Raw genomic sequence first — 18,091 nt, forward strand, 5'->3', positions numbered from 1 at the left:
CACTTATGGACTGTTTAGTAGGGAGACAGCACAAATTATCTTGTATTAGTAGGGATATCACCTTCGGACATGATAGATTTATTAGAATCTAGAATTAAAGTAATATATCAAATATTTATTGACTTGTGCCATATTTAGAATTTCAAACGACAATAAAATCGTAACAACTTTTCCTGCAGATTTAAATACATTTTTAATGGTTTTCGAGGGGTGTAATCAATGTTATCCAAAATTACATGCACTATTTTATTTTATATCCAATGTAATACATTTATTCGATGTTTATAAGTTTAACTATATACAACAGTTAAACCAGCATCAGCATAACGAACAGATTCCATTTTGACATTTCAATAGAATCACAGAAAACAATACGTCCAGCGTAAATTTTCGTAATGTATTTAAAAAAACAACAACCATCAAGCAAAATGTAAAATTGCGATACATTGGGAATATCTATTGTTATCTGTGACCGTTAATGTTGACACCAACGTCATTTTTAGAATTTATCAATTAACGATCCCGCAAATTTTTAATTTACTTTTATCAGAGTTGTCTCGCTCACGCCATTAAAATTTATAGAGTAGTTACCGCACGTGAGGTAGACAATTCGTGACCAGCCCTCGACCAATAAGATTGATTGTATTATTCTGAAGGATAATAATATTTAGATATTGCGTGTAGATGAGGGTAACATTGAAAATTTTCACCTGATTGTACGGCTAGGACGGACTCCTGGATATACCAGAGGTGGGATCAGTTGCCTAGGAGTAAGTATCCCCTGTCGATCGGTCATACCCACCGTGAACCCTACATGTATATCTTGATAGGTAAATGGAGTCTGTTGACATTTGACCAATCAATACCATGTGATGCTTTGTATATTAATTTGGGTTTTCACGAATATTACAAACGCTGAAACGACGTCGTCTAACAATCTACGGCGAACCGTACTTGCATAAAGTTGACACATGTGATAATTTTTATATCACCCGTTTTCAAATAATGTTATCCGTTGGTAGATACTATCACCCTGGGGCGCGTGCTTATTATTCTCTGAGGGAAATGTTTAGAATGTTTTTTTTCAAATGCTTCTCGACCAATCAGATTGAGTATATTACAAGAATTGTATCAATTGATATGATGTATTTTGTGTGAGACTTTGTGATGCAGCATATGTTAATTTATTTTATGGACAGAAATGCAGTATGATACAGGGGATGCTTACTCCTCCTAGGCACGTAATCCCTCCTCTGGTGTGTCCAGGGGTCCGTCTTTGCCCAACTATCTACTTTGTATTGATTATAGAAGTTATGAGATTGATCACTGTTCGTCATCTTCATTTTTCATTCTCACGATATATTTCATACAAAAACATCTGATTTGCAAACATTATCATTTCATTATATAATACATACCAGATATTCAAATATCTTTTACTTCCATTTAATTGATGTAGAATTTCTTAAAGTTTTAATTATCATCGTTTACATTCTAAATGGAACTAACAAAATAAATATGAAATATTATCTTTAATCAACGCTATTCACTGTATTAATCTCCAAAATACACATCCAAGAAATTTGTTTGACATGATTAATTTGTAGAAGAGAATGAAACCTTTATTTGTGTAATTTTACAGCAATATGATTTCGAATTACCTACATGTAGAGTAGTTACTGAAACTAGCCAGCATGAAAAACTGGCGTAACATCTACATTTTAAATAAAAGTAAATCCAATTAGATGGGTATGATTAGCAAGCCGGTAAGAATATAGAAATATTCGAGTAATTTCTAATTGTTGATCATCAGAGGACTCATTTAGATAATGTTATTAACAATTAAAAAGGGAAAATGAAAACATGGCGAAATGGACATTTAAAAAAATCACAGCACTTATGTATCAAGACATAGATAATTAAACTATACAAACCGTACCATATTGTTCTCCATTGTCCTTGAACTGTATTCTGATGCTGTAGATGCTGAGTACTTTCTCAAGGTCAACATACCACCATGTCCATTTATCTGAAGTTGTAGTTCCAAAAGGTGCTGTCCTTGTACACGTGTTAATGTCTCCATCCACTGCATGACTGGATTGATACTGCTGACATGTTCCAGTTTCTTGGCATTTGGGTACCTCCTTGGCTTTGTCGGTCTCCTTATTCTGAGATACGATTTCTGTAAATGAAGAAACATATTCTATTACTATCTGAGTGTGGAAATAATCACCTTTTCACTGATAAGCATAATTTTAATCAGAACAAGTAATGGTAGCTGCATCGTCATAATCAATCAAAAATTTGAAATGTACATGTAAAATTTATAGGATCATTCCAGTGTTGCAGTAAGAAAACGACGTGAAATGCATTTATACTTTCCAGGTCGAGTAAAACATAATTATCTTGTTGCAAATTTATACAATGTAAACTACACTTTGATGTACTTGTCAAAATTGGTTTAGTTTCATTACATTGTGTGAGGAAAACTAATTTGGAATAGGTGGTGCACTGAACTGTAGAGAATGGGGACCTTACCTTGTTTCGGTTTGATTGCTAGTACGGTGTAGTAATATTAGTAACAACACTTCACTAGAAAGTTAACAGTACAATAGATATAAACGATGTATTGTTTACTTACGGTATCCATAAGACGTAGTCAGGATCATTGATACCAAAACGACAAGTGTCTGCATATTCAAAATTTTAAAACAACAAGGAAGTTTTGTTTATAAATTTAAAGAAAAATATAAGGCGATCAACAGATGCCATATTTCTAAAGTTTAGAACATTTAATGACCATGATGAAGTTTAAAGTTTTCCAATATTTCCCTCTTCAGAATTGAAATAATTAATTGGAAAAGAAAGTTTTATACATTTAGATGTGTACAAATTTCTAAAAGACGGATGCGGACTTGTCTTTATACAGTTATACTTGAGGAGACTGATAATGTTTTGGATAATGATCGACAGCGAGCATTTAAAGAGGATCTAATAAATTACTACTCTGTGGTCAAGGGACAATATGAAACAATCATTTAAAGCTGTATGACCCGATGTTCATGTATCATTTGTGTACATAATTACTTTAAAGCAGATTAATCACTTTATAAAGTTATTAACTTTTCCTTAACTACATACTTGAAAACAACTGCATGTAAAAGAAAACAATGCGAATATTATTTAGAAAGTAAATATAGTGACTACATATATAAATCATCCCATAATAGACGTCTATAAATAGACACACGTGCGTCAGGGGAATCCCAACATGATGTATTAACTCATACGCAACTGTCTAGTTTTAAGGCTGAAAGAGCGTAAAACAACGAATTACTAAGAGGTATTTGATATTTGTATTTCTATTAAACTTATGGTACGGTACTGTTATAACAAAATACACAACTTTACACAGATAAAACCACCAATGATCTGAAAGTTTGAACTGGTCACGTGAATGTCACTTGAAATGGCAATGACGCAGTTATTTGTAAACATCGATTTAGAATCAAATTATTTGGGTTAAAACAGGTGAAATAATTTATGATATGTCGTACAGTCTAATAAGTACATACGTGCGATGATTTAATAGTGTTTTTACGAGATGGAAAAAAATATTGTCATTCGGACCATACGGCTTTAAAAGCAGATTGTGAGTCCAAAATGTAGCTGTAGTTGCATAACCCACGAATTGTTTCTTTTTTATGGTAATCAGCTAGTCTATAAATAAGGAGGGGTATTACAAATTATATACATGTTGACATACATGCAGATTGTCGAATGACATTGTGAAATATTTCATGCAATATTCATCGATTGATGATAAGGACATATCTTCATCATGGCTTCTCGATTAATTGGTATACACATGGATAGATATTTACTGACATTCTAAGGATAACAAGGTACATTTCTTCCACAACTGTAATATTCTGTTGAGATGAATAGCACTTACTGTTTTGTAATACATAATGAAGTATTAACAAAATCTATCATATTCTGATCAGGTCACTCGCCTTTTTGCATTTAGGATGAAAATGGGAAAATGTGAGGACGACCATTTAGAACGGAGATGGGAAAATGTGAGGGCGACAAAGCGAAATTGCAAGGACGATGGATTGAAACGCCATGGCGGAGGAGCAAAGGAAGCTGTCATCCATATTAAGGAGTTTCAAAATTGCATCCTTTTTGTAATCATAAAGGTTTCAGATATTCAATAAGTGAATCTCAGCAAATAATGGTAAAATAGCCGATATCAAAATATTTCGATATTTGCGAGTTAAATAATATCAAATCATCGTCACCGTGATGGAGTAGTTCAGGTCAGCATACTGGAATTTAGAGATACCATAAGTGATGTCCCTTATACGTATGTCGGTCATTTCAAGTGATGGATGAACTTCCATGGCAGTATGTAAGGTGAAGATAACGAACAGTGATCAATCTCATAACTCCTACAAGCAATACAAAATAGATATTTGGGCAAACACGGACCCCTAGACACATCAGAGGTAGGATCAGGTGCCTAGGAGGAGTAAGCATCCCTTGTTGACCGGTCACACCCGCTGTGAGTCCCATATCCTGATCAGATAAAAGGAGTTATCCGCAGTCAAAATCAGTGTGCCAAGAACGGCTTAACAATCGGTATGAAACACGTCAGACAGTATTTGACCCAATGATAGGTTGTATTGACGAACTAGATCGACTCATTCGATATGCAAGAGCTTCTTCTGAGTATAGTCAGTTTTTAAATCGAGGTATGCTACTGACAAACAAGTTGATAGTACAGGGATTTCAACAGTCTCGATTGAAGTCAGCATTTCGCAAATTCTATGGTAGTTATAACGATCTAGTTCGTCAATACAACCTCGCATTGGGTCAAATGCTGTCTGACGTGTTTCATACCGATTGTTAAGCCGTTCTTGGCACACTGATTTAGACTGCGGATAACTCCGTTTACCTGATCAGGACGTAGGGCTCACGGCGAGTGTGACCGGTCAACAGGGGATGCTTACTCCTCCTAGGCACCTGATCCCACCTCTGGTGTGTCCAGAGGTCCGTGTTTGCCCAACTATCTATTTATATTGTTTTTAGGAGTTATGAGATTGTTCGTTATCTTGACCATGCATGAGTTTTTCAATGTTTAAAGCTCTGCTATTCAAACAGATATAATTTGTTTATGCGTAGTAATTATGCTGCAGATTAAGAGAAAATACAAGTATTTATAGTTTATATCTGCACTAATGGAATTTCAAGATCATTTCGTACGAAAATAGCATGACCTTGAAATTACACGTTAACAAAAAATATCCCTGACACCCACATTTGCGTGTCTCAAAAGAATGCATCAATTCTACAGTTGTTGCAGACAAAATATAGTATCTCTACGTCTCCAAGTGATATGAGAAGAATCCATCTTTAAAGTTTCCGAAGTTGGATAGATTATTCAGTCATGGATGACCTTACAATTTTAAAGTTGTAATGTTCGTATTTTTCTGCAGTTCGATTGTAAAAACGGGAAATAATGTGTTTTAATATAGCTGTTATTATAGGATTAAACATTCTTTTTGAAGAATTTATCGATGTGTAAACTCCGGGCATTTTACTCACAAACTGAATAAAAGTGCGAAGCACTTTTATGTTAAGTTTGTGAGTAAAATGGCCGGAGTTTACACATCGATAAATTCTTCAAAAAGAATGCTTGATTCTTATAATTCCAATTCATTCACTTCATTAACAATTGCAAAAATTTGAATAGTTTCCCCGCACTATGTTATTTCTTTTTAGGCGTGTATGAATACATCGCGTTTTCGGATTTATTGATTTATAAACTCTTGTTCAGCTTTATTTTTGTCCAATCAAAACACTTGTAATAAATAACATTGGAATTATTGTCCAATATTGATTAATAGGAGTGCTGTATGTTGTCACAAATGCAGCATATAGCCGTCGTTCAAGTAGATATTAGGCCAAATTTTACAATATTATATATATATATATATATGAGATTGATCACTGTTCGTTATCTTCACCTTGCATTGATATAGCGCCCTATATGACTGTAAATAACCACTCTAAAGATTAATAGGAGTGCATTATGTTGTCACAAATGCAGCATATAGCCGTCGTTCAAGTAGATATTAGGCCAAATTTTACACTATATATATATATATATATATATATATATATATATATATATATATATATATATACATATAAAATATTTATTGATATAGCGCCCTATATGACTGTAAATAACCACTCTAAAGCGCTGCACACAATAAAAATGATGCAGCATGTTATTAACGTAGTAAAAGGAAATTATAATAGCACTAAAACAGATGATGTAAAAACAATGCTAGAAAACATCAATAATGTGAAGTAAAATTACTAAAATCTAAAACATGATATGCATGAAAAAAGCTCAACGCCGTACAATCAAATACTATAAAATACAATAGTTGCAATAAATATACAATTACACACTTGAAAAAGTCATGTTAAAATGATGGTAAAGAAACCATAAAGATTTAACCACCTATAATACTACTAATATATATATATATATATATATATATATATATATATATATATATATATCGGTCAAGTGTGAGTTCTGTCATACATTCTTGATTACATCGAATCTGAAAACAGCATGGTACTATATTTGCATAAACTTGAAACCTCTCAACACAAGAATGATTTATGCCAAGTTTCATTGAAATTGGTGCAGTAGGTGAAAATAAAATAAAATGTTTACAGATAGACGACAAACACCATCCGATGAGAAAAGCTCACGCAGTTGTGTTAAGTAGGGCCATAGAAATATGTCTGGAAAAAAAGCATTAATAAACAGATCAATTTGTGACAAATTCTGTAAAAACAACCCTTTTATACAAAAACAATATGTATATATCATTAAGTGCATATTGACCTCCTATACATTTTTCACCAGACCGACACTCTCTACATCAACTCGGTATCACGTGATCAAATATCAAGATAAAAACGTATCGTGTATGTATAAATCGTTGAATTGGCACGATATCCAGATATCAATGCAAGCTGAAGTATATATAACTTCAAAGCATATTAATTTCTTAATTTGAAAAGTGCTGAGAGCAAGTTTATTGTGACTTGTAACATGTCTAATTTTTGCATTGAATATGCAAGATGCAGCGATTTTTGAACATACGAAGTTGAATCTAGCCTGAAAAACATATTTTCTGTTGAAGCCAGAACTTGCTCCCCTAACTTTCCTTTTGCACTGAAGTTCACATGTCGCATAAATCAAACATCTCTCACTTAAAAACCTCGGGGTGTCGTGCCAATAATGAAATTTTTATATACGGAAACCCTGTTTATGCTAATGAGTCCATTGTAAAAGTAACTATACGTGCAGATTAGGGGCGATATCAAGATCACAATATAATATGGATATTATTTTAGCATGTATGTTATATAGAAAAGAAATTAAAACTTTTTCAATATCAAAGAGAATTAATATAACCCATTTGACAGAAACGTTTACGCGATTGCAGTTTAAAAATTACCGTTTGACAGAGGTGGTAAATAACGAAACAATATTTTGATATTTCCAACCACAAAAGGACGGTAGATATGTACGTCATGACCTTCGTCATGACGTATTTTTCATTGTGACGTCGTGCAATGTGTCAGTGTGGTAAAGTACATTTATGTACAGGACTGGTATTTATGGGGAAAGCCTTAACTCAACCGCGCAGTTGAGTTTTCAGCTCAGGTTAGATAGTAAGGTTAAAAACATTGGTATCAACAGAATGGTCTTATAAAAAGAAATGCACACGTGAAATATGAGAACCATATCACTTATCATTCAAAAGTTATGAGCAAGGTTAAAATTTCGGACACATTGTCAGACAAAACAATATGTTCCCGATTATTGTTGCGGGGGCATGAAAAAACTTTAATCCACACAACTTGAGAATGTTTGCAAAATTGATATGGTTTAGCGTAACCTTTCTACTGTTGAAAAAAAATGTTTTAATGGATTTTGTAAATATTCGCATTTAAAACTTTGATCTCCTGATGCGTCCCCATCCGATATCTGGGACTCATGAAAACTTGAAATTTAACTACCTGAAGGTATTCAATGTATAATAAAAGGTTATTGAACAATTTTCAATGAATGTTTATTCTAAATAACGATGAAAGTGAAGTTAAGATCAAATTCCCATGACTGGTAAATGATTAGAACCCGATCTTACTTGGAAGAGTTCTCCACTCCTGGTAAAAATGAAAATCTAATTCTTTTTTAAAGATTGTGCGGTACATGATTATCTATATTTCATATTTTCATAAATTTAAAGTTTATGTAACGTTTTACCAAGAGATTTGTGTGATAAATACATTTCTTTTGTAAAATATTTGAATTAAACATGCTCTTTCCAAAGACTTAAATGTAAAATTTTTAGGTGAAATAAATCAAGCGGTAATTAAAATTTTGAAAATCCCTATCGTGGAATACTTTTGTTCAATAAACTCTTGAAACACGAGTTGTCTATGAAAATGCACGAGCTTGTGAGTGCATTTTGACAGCCAACGAGTGCCAATATTCACCAACATAAGTTCAATAACCCTTTTATTATATAGTTAAAGTATTTAGTTTTTAAATTATATCCCTTTTCTCTCAAAATACTCCAAAATAGACGAGGATTCATCAATATTGGCATCTAAGGTGAAGGTGTGCAATATCTGCATACATTTCTTAACTGTTCAAATTAAACCCGTTATTACTGCATGAAGCAAACTGATTTTGTGAATGGGGGTACCATAATTTATATACAGTAAAACATATTGTTTAAATAAATGAATATGATATCAAATACCGGATCTAGCTGTCAGATTCGGAGGACCGTCGTTTGCCATTTTGGCTTGTTTACGTCGTTACGGTAACGTCAATATTGAATGCTCATACTCGGAATGTTTCGGGCGCACACAATTTACGCATTGCAAAGTTAGCATTCAATAAATTATCAGGATATTGAACGCTAACATTCTCTAGATTTAACGCAGATTTTATAATATACTATTTATTAGCTATATAACAATGTAAATTTATTACATGATACTGCAGTGAGGGAGATATGAATATGTATTCACCCAAGAAGAAGTCTATTCCTCGAGGGTAACGATTTTTCTTGGGTGATTAAATCTTCATATCTACCGAAACAAAGCAAGACTACAAAAATGCATTTAAAATTGCAGTCCGGTCATATATACATTGCATGTAGCTGAGGTCGCCCTAACGGTAACACCGCGCCGTCTTAAAATTTTCAACTACTGATGTGGGGAATTTAAACAAAACTAAATTACCACTATTTTATAAAGAAATGTTGTGTTGCTTTAATGAATGTAAAAGCGAACTTAACTTTGATAAAAGATTACCTGATGATATTTTACAACAACCATTATGGAATAACACAAATCTGAAATATAAAGGAAAACCCATTTTCTTCGATAATTGGGTGAGATCTGGTATCTTATATGTTAGTGATTTATTTGATGATGGAATTTTTAAACCACTAGAACATTATTCAAATATTAATGACAAATCTAACTGGCTATGTGAATACAAAATTATTATGACAATCACGAGAAAAATTCAAGGACTAAACGATTTTTCAAATTCAAGCTGTGTAAATCAACAAAATGTCACTAATTTTAACTTCCTTCTTGGATTTACCAATATACTTAAAACATCAAGTAATCATTTTTATAAAAAATTAGTTGAAAAAAAGTTTTGCAAACCCAATTTTCAGGCATTACTGTCTGAAGAATTCAGAATATTCGGTGATTTTAATTGGATAAACATTTATAAATGTAAAATTAAAGATTTGAAAGACAAACAGATAGCGGAATTCAGTTATAAGTTATTGAATAACATATTATGTAATAATGCATATATTAGCAAATGGAACAAAGATGTAAAGAATGAATGTACACATTGTAAGCAAGTTGAGACTACAAAACATCTGATTTACGAGTGTGATAATGTTTTAAATATATGGAACACTGTTAGCAGTTATCTATCCTTCAATGTTCAATGGAAACACATTGTTGTTGGGTTTTTTCTAGAACAAAATGATAAAACCAAATCCTTAAATTTATTTATTACTTATATAGCCTACAGAATATACAAACATAAAATGTTATGTGGATTAGATTCTTTAGGTGAAACGACTTTTAATATGTATAATCATGTTAAAAAATCATTATGTTTCTATACATCAGTATTGAAGTATATAAATGCAAAAGAGCATATTTTTTTTTAACATCTTTGTAAATTAATGTAACTTGACTGCAGTGAAGACACCAGTATAAACTATCCTTAAATATTTATCATTATAACTAAACGGTCAACTTAGGACTACAGTGTTTATATATTATTCCTGGAGTAATTTCTATGTTATTCTACTGTTGATATATCTACATCAACGTTGTATATGATATTTTCATGATTTCGAAAAATATTTGATATTATGTATTTTTATATGAATTATATATATGCCTTATATAATATAATATTATAATAATATACATTCAATCCAATGGGCCCCTGGCACCATTGGTGAGAATTAAGAGGGAGTGTCCGAGGATATTTTATCCCAAATAGTATGTATACTTTTTAATAAATGATGAAAATATATAAAAAAAAAAATTTAAAAAAAAACAACAACACCGCGCCGTCAACATAGTAAAAGGTACAAACAACGAAATACAGTGACATGATAACCAGTTTTTGTGCCTTACGAACTATGAAAGTACAATGACTCCGACTTACTGTAACGTCACAATAAACTGTAGTCTACCTTGATTTAAAATTTATTGGAAATGCACAGGGCTGATGAAGGGGTGAAATATGATGGGGAAATATGATGTTTGAGAGGGATGTATGAAGGTTTTATCAAACCTGGCACGTGGCATTCTAGGCCAATCAGATTACGAGTAGCATAGAGGTTTAAAGGATCGCTATAATTTGATGACTACCCATGACCCTGTTGTGAAGAGTGGAGAGTTTTAAAGATATTTCCTTATATATCACTATGTAAAACTGTGGAACCAAACTACCTCTGGGCATCATACTTAATACGACTAATCATACCGCTGGTTGTGTTGAATTATTGAAATGTAGAAACTATAAAACCTTGAGGCCCAATAATGGGTGAGAGTAAATCTACACTATGCCAGGACGTTTTCATGTAAAGTTAACTTTGTTTGGCTCAGTGGTTCTTGAGGAGAAGATTTTAAATGACCCCATCATATTCTTGTCCTCTCTTTTACTACTTTCAAAGAAATGTTTTAGTTTTACTCTGGTTTTAGAGTAATGCTATTTGAATCAAGATACTGTTTCGGCTATCCTCTTTTCAAAATGACTGGATGCTTACTCTTCCTAGGCAACTGATCTCCGTTTGATATATCCAGGTGTACGTGTTTGTACAACTCTCGATTTTGTATTCCTGAAAAAAGTTATGAGATTGCTCAATGTTCGTTATCTTTACCTTTTATTACTTTGACGTAATTTTTTGATAGCGCAGTGCATTTGTTAAGTGCTGTAAGTTGTGGCTTGGTGGACCAGCGGATATAACGGAATAGCACTGCTTAGAATAGCAGCTTATGGCTTGCGATAGATACTTTAAGATCAATACCAGCTTGCCACAGTTTGCATGGGGAGCATGTGTGAGGGGTCTGTTAGGTATGACCGTCATCTCGAACCCGATCGCTATAACGGATGGATTTGAGCTCGCCTTTCTCGGTAGAGTAGGCATATTTCATAAAAAAGTAATGAACAATCTCGCTGATAAATTCCCTTGGAGGCAGTGCCATTCATGGCTCGTCATGATACACTGTAGATTTCTTATTTTACGCGAGTACATATTATTGCAAAATGACTCATGGACGTCAAATCGCGAGAACATAAATTCGCGAGTGCTCTGTTCATCAAGAGTTGCATGTATTTTGGCCCTATAAAATTAAAAGCGAGTCATTTTATTTCGCGAGTGATGTTTCTATCATACATTTAGGAATTTACGGTAATCCGTGAGTCGTTTGTAACTTCTCGCTTTGGATTACCGTAGGAGGCTGTTTCTGTGTTCTGTACGACTTGTGTTAACATGACTGGTATTTGTAATTATATTAATTATTAATTCATTATTCAAAATATTGATATTGTTTTTGGCTGGGAAAATATTAGATTAATGAAAACTGTAATATGCAGTTGTGTTAAGTAGGGCCATAGAAATAATTATGTCAGGGGGAAAAAAGCATTAAAAACAGATCAATTTTTGACAAATTCTGTACACACAACCCTTTTATACAAAACAATATGTATATATAATTAAATGCATATTGACCTCCCATACATTTTCCACCAGACCGACAGTCTCTGCATCAGCTGCATATCACGTGATCAAATATCCAGGTAAAATCGTACCGTGTATGTATAAATCGTTCCATTGGCACGATATCCACATATCAATGCAAGTTGAAGTTAATATAACTTCAAAGCATATCAATTTCTTAATTTGAAAAGTGATGAGATCAAGTTTATTATAGTGACTGGTAACATGTCTAATTTTTGCATTGAATATGCGAGATGCAGCGATATTTGCATATACGAAGTTGAATCTAGCCTGAAAAACATGTTTTCTGTTGAAGACTCAACTTGCTCCCCTAATTTTTCTTTTGCATTGAAGTTCACATGTCACATAAATCAAATATCTTCCACTCAAAAACCTCGGGGTGTCGTGCCAATGATGAAATTTTTATGTACGGAAACTCTGTTTATGCAAATGAGTCCATTGTGAAAGTTACTATACGTGCAGATTAGGGGGGATATCAAGATCACAATATAATACGGATATTACTTTAATATGTATGTTATATTAAGAAGAAATTGAAACTATTCAATATCAAAGAGAATTAATAAAACCCATTTGACAGAAACTTTTACATGATTGTGGTTCATCGTTTGACAGCGGTGGTAAATAACGTAATAATATTTTGACATTTCCAACCGTGCACAAGGACTGTAGATATGTACGTCATGACCTTCGTGACGTCATGTAATGTGCCAGTGCAGTAAAGTACATTGTTTATAACACTGGTACTTATGGGGAAAGCCTTTAACCATGTCAAAGGTGAAGATAACGAACAGTGATCAATCTCACAACTCCTACAAGCAATATGATAGGTTGTATTGACAAACTAGATCGTTGTAACGACCATAGGAAATGCGAAATGCTGACTTCAATCGAGACTGTTGAAACCCCTGTAGCATCAACTTGTTTGTCAGTAGCTTACCCCGATTTAAAAACTGACTATACGCAGAACAAGCTCTTGTATATCGAATCATTTGATATATATATATATATATATATATATATATATATATATATATATATATATATATATATACCATATGCAGGTGATAATGGAATATTGCTACATAAATATGGGAAGTTGACGATGGAGAAGCTGAAATCACCCTGTTGAGTTGTCAGTTTGCCGTTAATGTCTACTTTCAATAGAATATCTAAGTATGAAGCAGAAGTGTAAAATTAAGTGGATTATTCCTGGTTTTAGTATCAATTTCTATTTTGAAAACAAATTGATATGTATTTTGTTACTCAAAGACCAGCAAGATATTTACAAGATGGAAACTATGCTTTGATATACTAAACTTAAATAAGTTTTGTTAACATTCACCAAGAAAGCTGAGTAAGAGATAGCATTCGTTAACACAGTGTACACTAGCTTGCTTCACAAATGAGAGAGTCACTAATAAGATAGATATAGACAGAAATGAGAGAGTTACTAATAAGATAGATATAGACACAAATGAGAGAGTCACTAATAAGATAGATATAGACACAAATGAGAGAGTTACTAATAAGATAGATATAGACACAAATAAGAGAGTTACTAATAAGATAGATATAGACACAAATGAGAGAGTTACTAATAAGATAGATATAGACACAAATGAGAGAGTCACTAATAAGATAGATATAGACACAAATGAGAGAGTTACTAATAAGATAGATATAGACACAAATGAGAGAGTCACTAATAAGATAGATATAGACACAAATGAGAGAGTTACTAATAAGATAGATATAGACACAAATGAGAGAGTCACTAATAAGATAGATATAGACACAAATGAGAGAGTTACTAATAAGATAGATATAGACACAAATGAGAAAGTTACTAATAAGATAGATATAGACACAAATGAGAGAGTTACTAATAAGATAGATATAGACACAAATGAGAGAGTTACTAATAAGATAGATATAGACACAAATGAGAGAGTTACTAATAAGATCGATATATACACAAATGAGAGAGTTACTAGTAAGACAGACATAGATGATACGAAAAGTGTTTACTTACGGTATCCAGAGGACAAAGTTAGTCTCAATAATATCAAAAAGACAAGTGTCTGCATGTTAGAATTCTTAAAACAACAAGGAAGTGTTATTCTAAACTGAAGAAAATAAGGCGATCAAGAGCTGTCATATTTGTAATTGTTGAGACATTTAATGGCCGTAATGAGTTAATGTTTTCCAACATTTCCTTCTGGAGAATTGACGTGACTGAGAATTAGCGCTGAGATAAGATCACACATTGCAATTTTGTCATATTCCGTGTTTAGCTAGTTGCAAGCCGGATAATAAAATATATATGATATAATAATATCCCTGCTAATTCGTCATTGTGTGTGGCTCAAGTTCCCTGTTTTCCGTCCCATTGGGGAATTTTTCAATCCTGTGAGGACGTCACCAATTTTAAGTGAAGTATCAGAAATTGTGACCTATGTATTGCACATACAACTGTAGCTGTGGGGGTTCTCTATCGTAACATTTACTTTTTATTCCTTATTTAATTCAACAATACATTATGATAAACGGATAGTCTCTATTATATTTACCAGAATTGGTACATATGTAAGTATAATAGAGACTACTTGTTTAGTTTGCAAACAATCCTGGGTCTTTTTTAATACTAACAATTTATATATTATTGTTTATGTATTGTATAGAGTTGTCCATTTCCTCTTCAACTAAAAATATGGTCCAAACATACGATTTCTCATCCAAAGTTATTTATTTTAAAAACTAGACTTAGTCACATATCATTACTGTTTTCATTACCTCTTCCTTATAAAAAGAGAAGATAACAATCTCATAACTCCTATAAGAAATACAAAATAGAGAGTTAGACAAACTCGTATCACTGGACACACCAGAGGTGGGATCAGGTCCCTAGGAGGAGTAAGCATCCCCTGTTGACCGGTCACACCCGCAACGAGCCCTATATCTTGATCAGGTAAACAAATTTAAATGTAGGCAATATTAATGTGCCAAGAATGGTCTAACAATTGGTATAAAACATGTCAGACAGCACTAGCAACACTAATAAAAAGCAATATTTCATTATCACCTACATATGGTGTTTATATCTTAACTGATTCTAAACGCAAAAGCTTGTTCTGCCTATGGTCAGTTTTAAATCGAGGCAAGCTACTGACAAACAAGTTGATGGTACAGGGGTTTCCACAGTGCAAGGTGAAGATAACGAACAGTGATCAATCTCATAACTCCCACAAGCAATACAAATTAGATAGTTGGGCAAACACGGACCCCTGGACACACCAGAGGTGGGATCAGGTGCTTAGGAGGAGTAAGCATCCCCTGTTGACCGGTCACACCCGCCGTGAGCCCCATATCCTGATCAGGTAAACGGAGTTATCCGCAGTCAAAATCAGTGTGCCAAGAACGGCTTAACAATCGGTATGAAACACGTCAGACAGCATTTGACCCAATGCGAGGTTGTATTGACGAACTAGATCGTTATAACGACCATAGAATGTGCGAAATGCTGACTTCAATCGAGACTGTTGAAATCCCTGTACCATCAACTTGTTTGTCAGTAGCTTACCTCGATTTAAAAACTGACTATACCCAGAACAAGCTCTTGCATATCGAATCAGTTGAGATATATAAACACCATATGCAGGTGATAATGGAATATTGCTACATAAATGTGGGAAGTTGACGATGGAGAAGCTGAAATCATCCCGTTTGTCATACAGTTGAGTTGTCAGTTTGCCGTTAATGTCTACTTTCAATAGAATATCTAAGTATGAAGCAGAAGTGGACGACTCTGTGGTGTCCTTTATTTCGAGCTCACAGGGATATATCAAATCGACATATGAATGAAAGATATCATTGTTAATAGACAAAACGTCATTGATATATCTAAAAGTCGAATTGAAGGTCACAGCGAGAGATTTTTTCTTCTCACGTAGAGGTTTTTGAATAAATTCTGCTTCATATGAATATAAAAACAGGTCAGCTAACAAAGGAGCACAATTCGTGCCCATGGGAATTCCAACAGACTGTTGGAAGACCTGATCACCAAAGACCACGAAGATATTGTTAATGAGGAACTCTAGCATATTTTTTATTTCAACTGCAGAGTACTTGTGCGTGGAATCAGAGTGGTGTTTAACAAAGTAAGTTTTTGAATGACTGATCACTTGATATGAATATTTCCGTTTTCCGTTTTTGTTGAAGAAGCAACTGTCTATGATTTAAAAAAGTCTAGTCTTTAATTTATCGTGAGGAATGGTCGTGCATAGTGTTGAAAAGTCATAGGTTTTAACGCTATTGATTTGGGAAAAATTCTGTGATTTCAAGTTTACTAAAAGCTCTTTAGAATTTTTTAGAATCCTCATTGGATTAACACCACTTCTGGCATATGTAGTCGCACAGTAAGTTTGAAGTTTCTCCTTCACAGCTGTTAACATTTTCGTGAGGAGCAAAGATAGGGCTTGGTAGAGCACTTACTGGATCCAGCAATGTATCTCTATTTGTAAGGGTTTTTATGTAGTTTAGGAATCCAGTATAGGTACGGTAACTCATATTCATTCGACCCATTGACTGGAATATTAAATGTGTCTAAAACTGAAGCATGGTTTTGAAGAATTTCGTCTTTTGAAAGGGCAGTTGGAGTATAAGTATGATTACCAAAAGTGGAATTAATGCCAAGTTCGTTTAAAATACAGTTGTAATAATGAGCCTTACAAACAAAGACAATGTTGTTACTAGCTTTGTCAGTTGGAACCAAAACATATTCCTCATGTAAAACTTATACGGTACCAATTTTGATGCACCAGATGCGCATTTCGACAAATAATGTCTCTTCAGTGATGCTCAACCGAAATGTTTGAAATCCGAAATAACTATGAAGTTTTAGAGCTAAATATAGCCAAAAACAGCGTGCCAAAAAAAGTGAAGCCAAATTCGTCCAAGGATAAGATATATGCATGAGGGAGATAATCCTTAATTTTGAAATGAATTTCTAAATTTTATAACAGCAATTAAATATGCATCCGTATTTTCAAGCTAGTAACGAAGTACCTAGCTACTGGGCTGTAGAGACCCTCATGTAACCTATCTAATTCTTTTATCACTTCTGGTTTACTAAACACAGAAGGATAGATGGTACGTACTTTTGTTTTCATATGTCTAATGCGGGATTTTAATATCCCTCTTATGCTTTTAACCCATTCTGACAATGTATCAAGTTCTTCTTTTTCATATTTAGCCGATCGTCTGGCACAATCTTCGACAGAATTCATATTAGAGATGACGTTCTGTCACCAATTGATAGACCGAGGTTCTCTGTATTTAGGACCTTTAAGAATAAGTGATTCGAGGTCCTCATTTTCAACTATATCAACATAACCAGTAATGACATGTCCAGCTGGACTCTAGTTGAAAGAAGATGAAGAACAAGAACGTGTTGGTGGATTACGTATAAGATGGTCTATATCCAAGCACTGCAAAGTTTGTTTATAATTAAAAAGTTTGGATGCAATAGTAGAAGTATAGCTGTAGGAAATACAGGGTGTAGACTTGAACTTGAAATAAGTTGGAATACACGACTGAACCCTTTTATGACGAAGAATGTTGCTTATGTTGACGGCATCTATTCCTTTGTTTGTAAATTTGAGCTTAAGGAACTCATAATATGAGTTATG

The 18,091-nt window shown here is 33.4% G+C and overlaps 1 protein-coding gene across 1 annotated transcript in view; it reads right to left on the bottom strand.

Moving 5' to 3' along the window:
• Positions 1 to 2,721, bottom strand: part of LOC125672579 (receptor-type tyrosine-protein phosphatase alpha-like) — a 122,817-nt gene extending 120,096 nt beyond the window's left edge. The window contains exons 1-2 of the mRNA XM_056161471.1: positions 2,642 to 2,721; positions 1,940 to 2,182 (exon numbers count right to left, since the gene is read on the bottom strand). Of these exons, the coding sequence (XP_056017446.1) occupies positions 1,940 to 2,182; positions 2,642 to 2,696 (298 nt within the window). The 5' untranslated portion in view covers positions 2,697 to 2,721. The remainder of the gene's footprint in view (positions 1 to 1,939; positions 2,183 to 2,641) is intronic.
• Between the last annotated feature and the right edge of the window lie 15,370 nt (positions 2,722 to 18,091).

Source organism: Ostrea edulis, chromosome 4 (assembly GCF_947568905.1).
Source record: "Ostrea edulis chromosome 4, xbOstEdul1.1, whole genome shotgun sequence".
NCBI classification, from domain to species: Eukaryota; Metazoa; Mollusca; class Bivalvia; order Ostreida; family Ostreidae; genus Ostrea; species Ostrea edulis.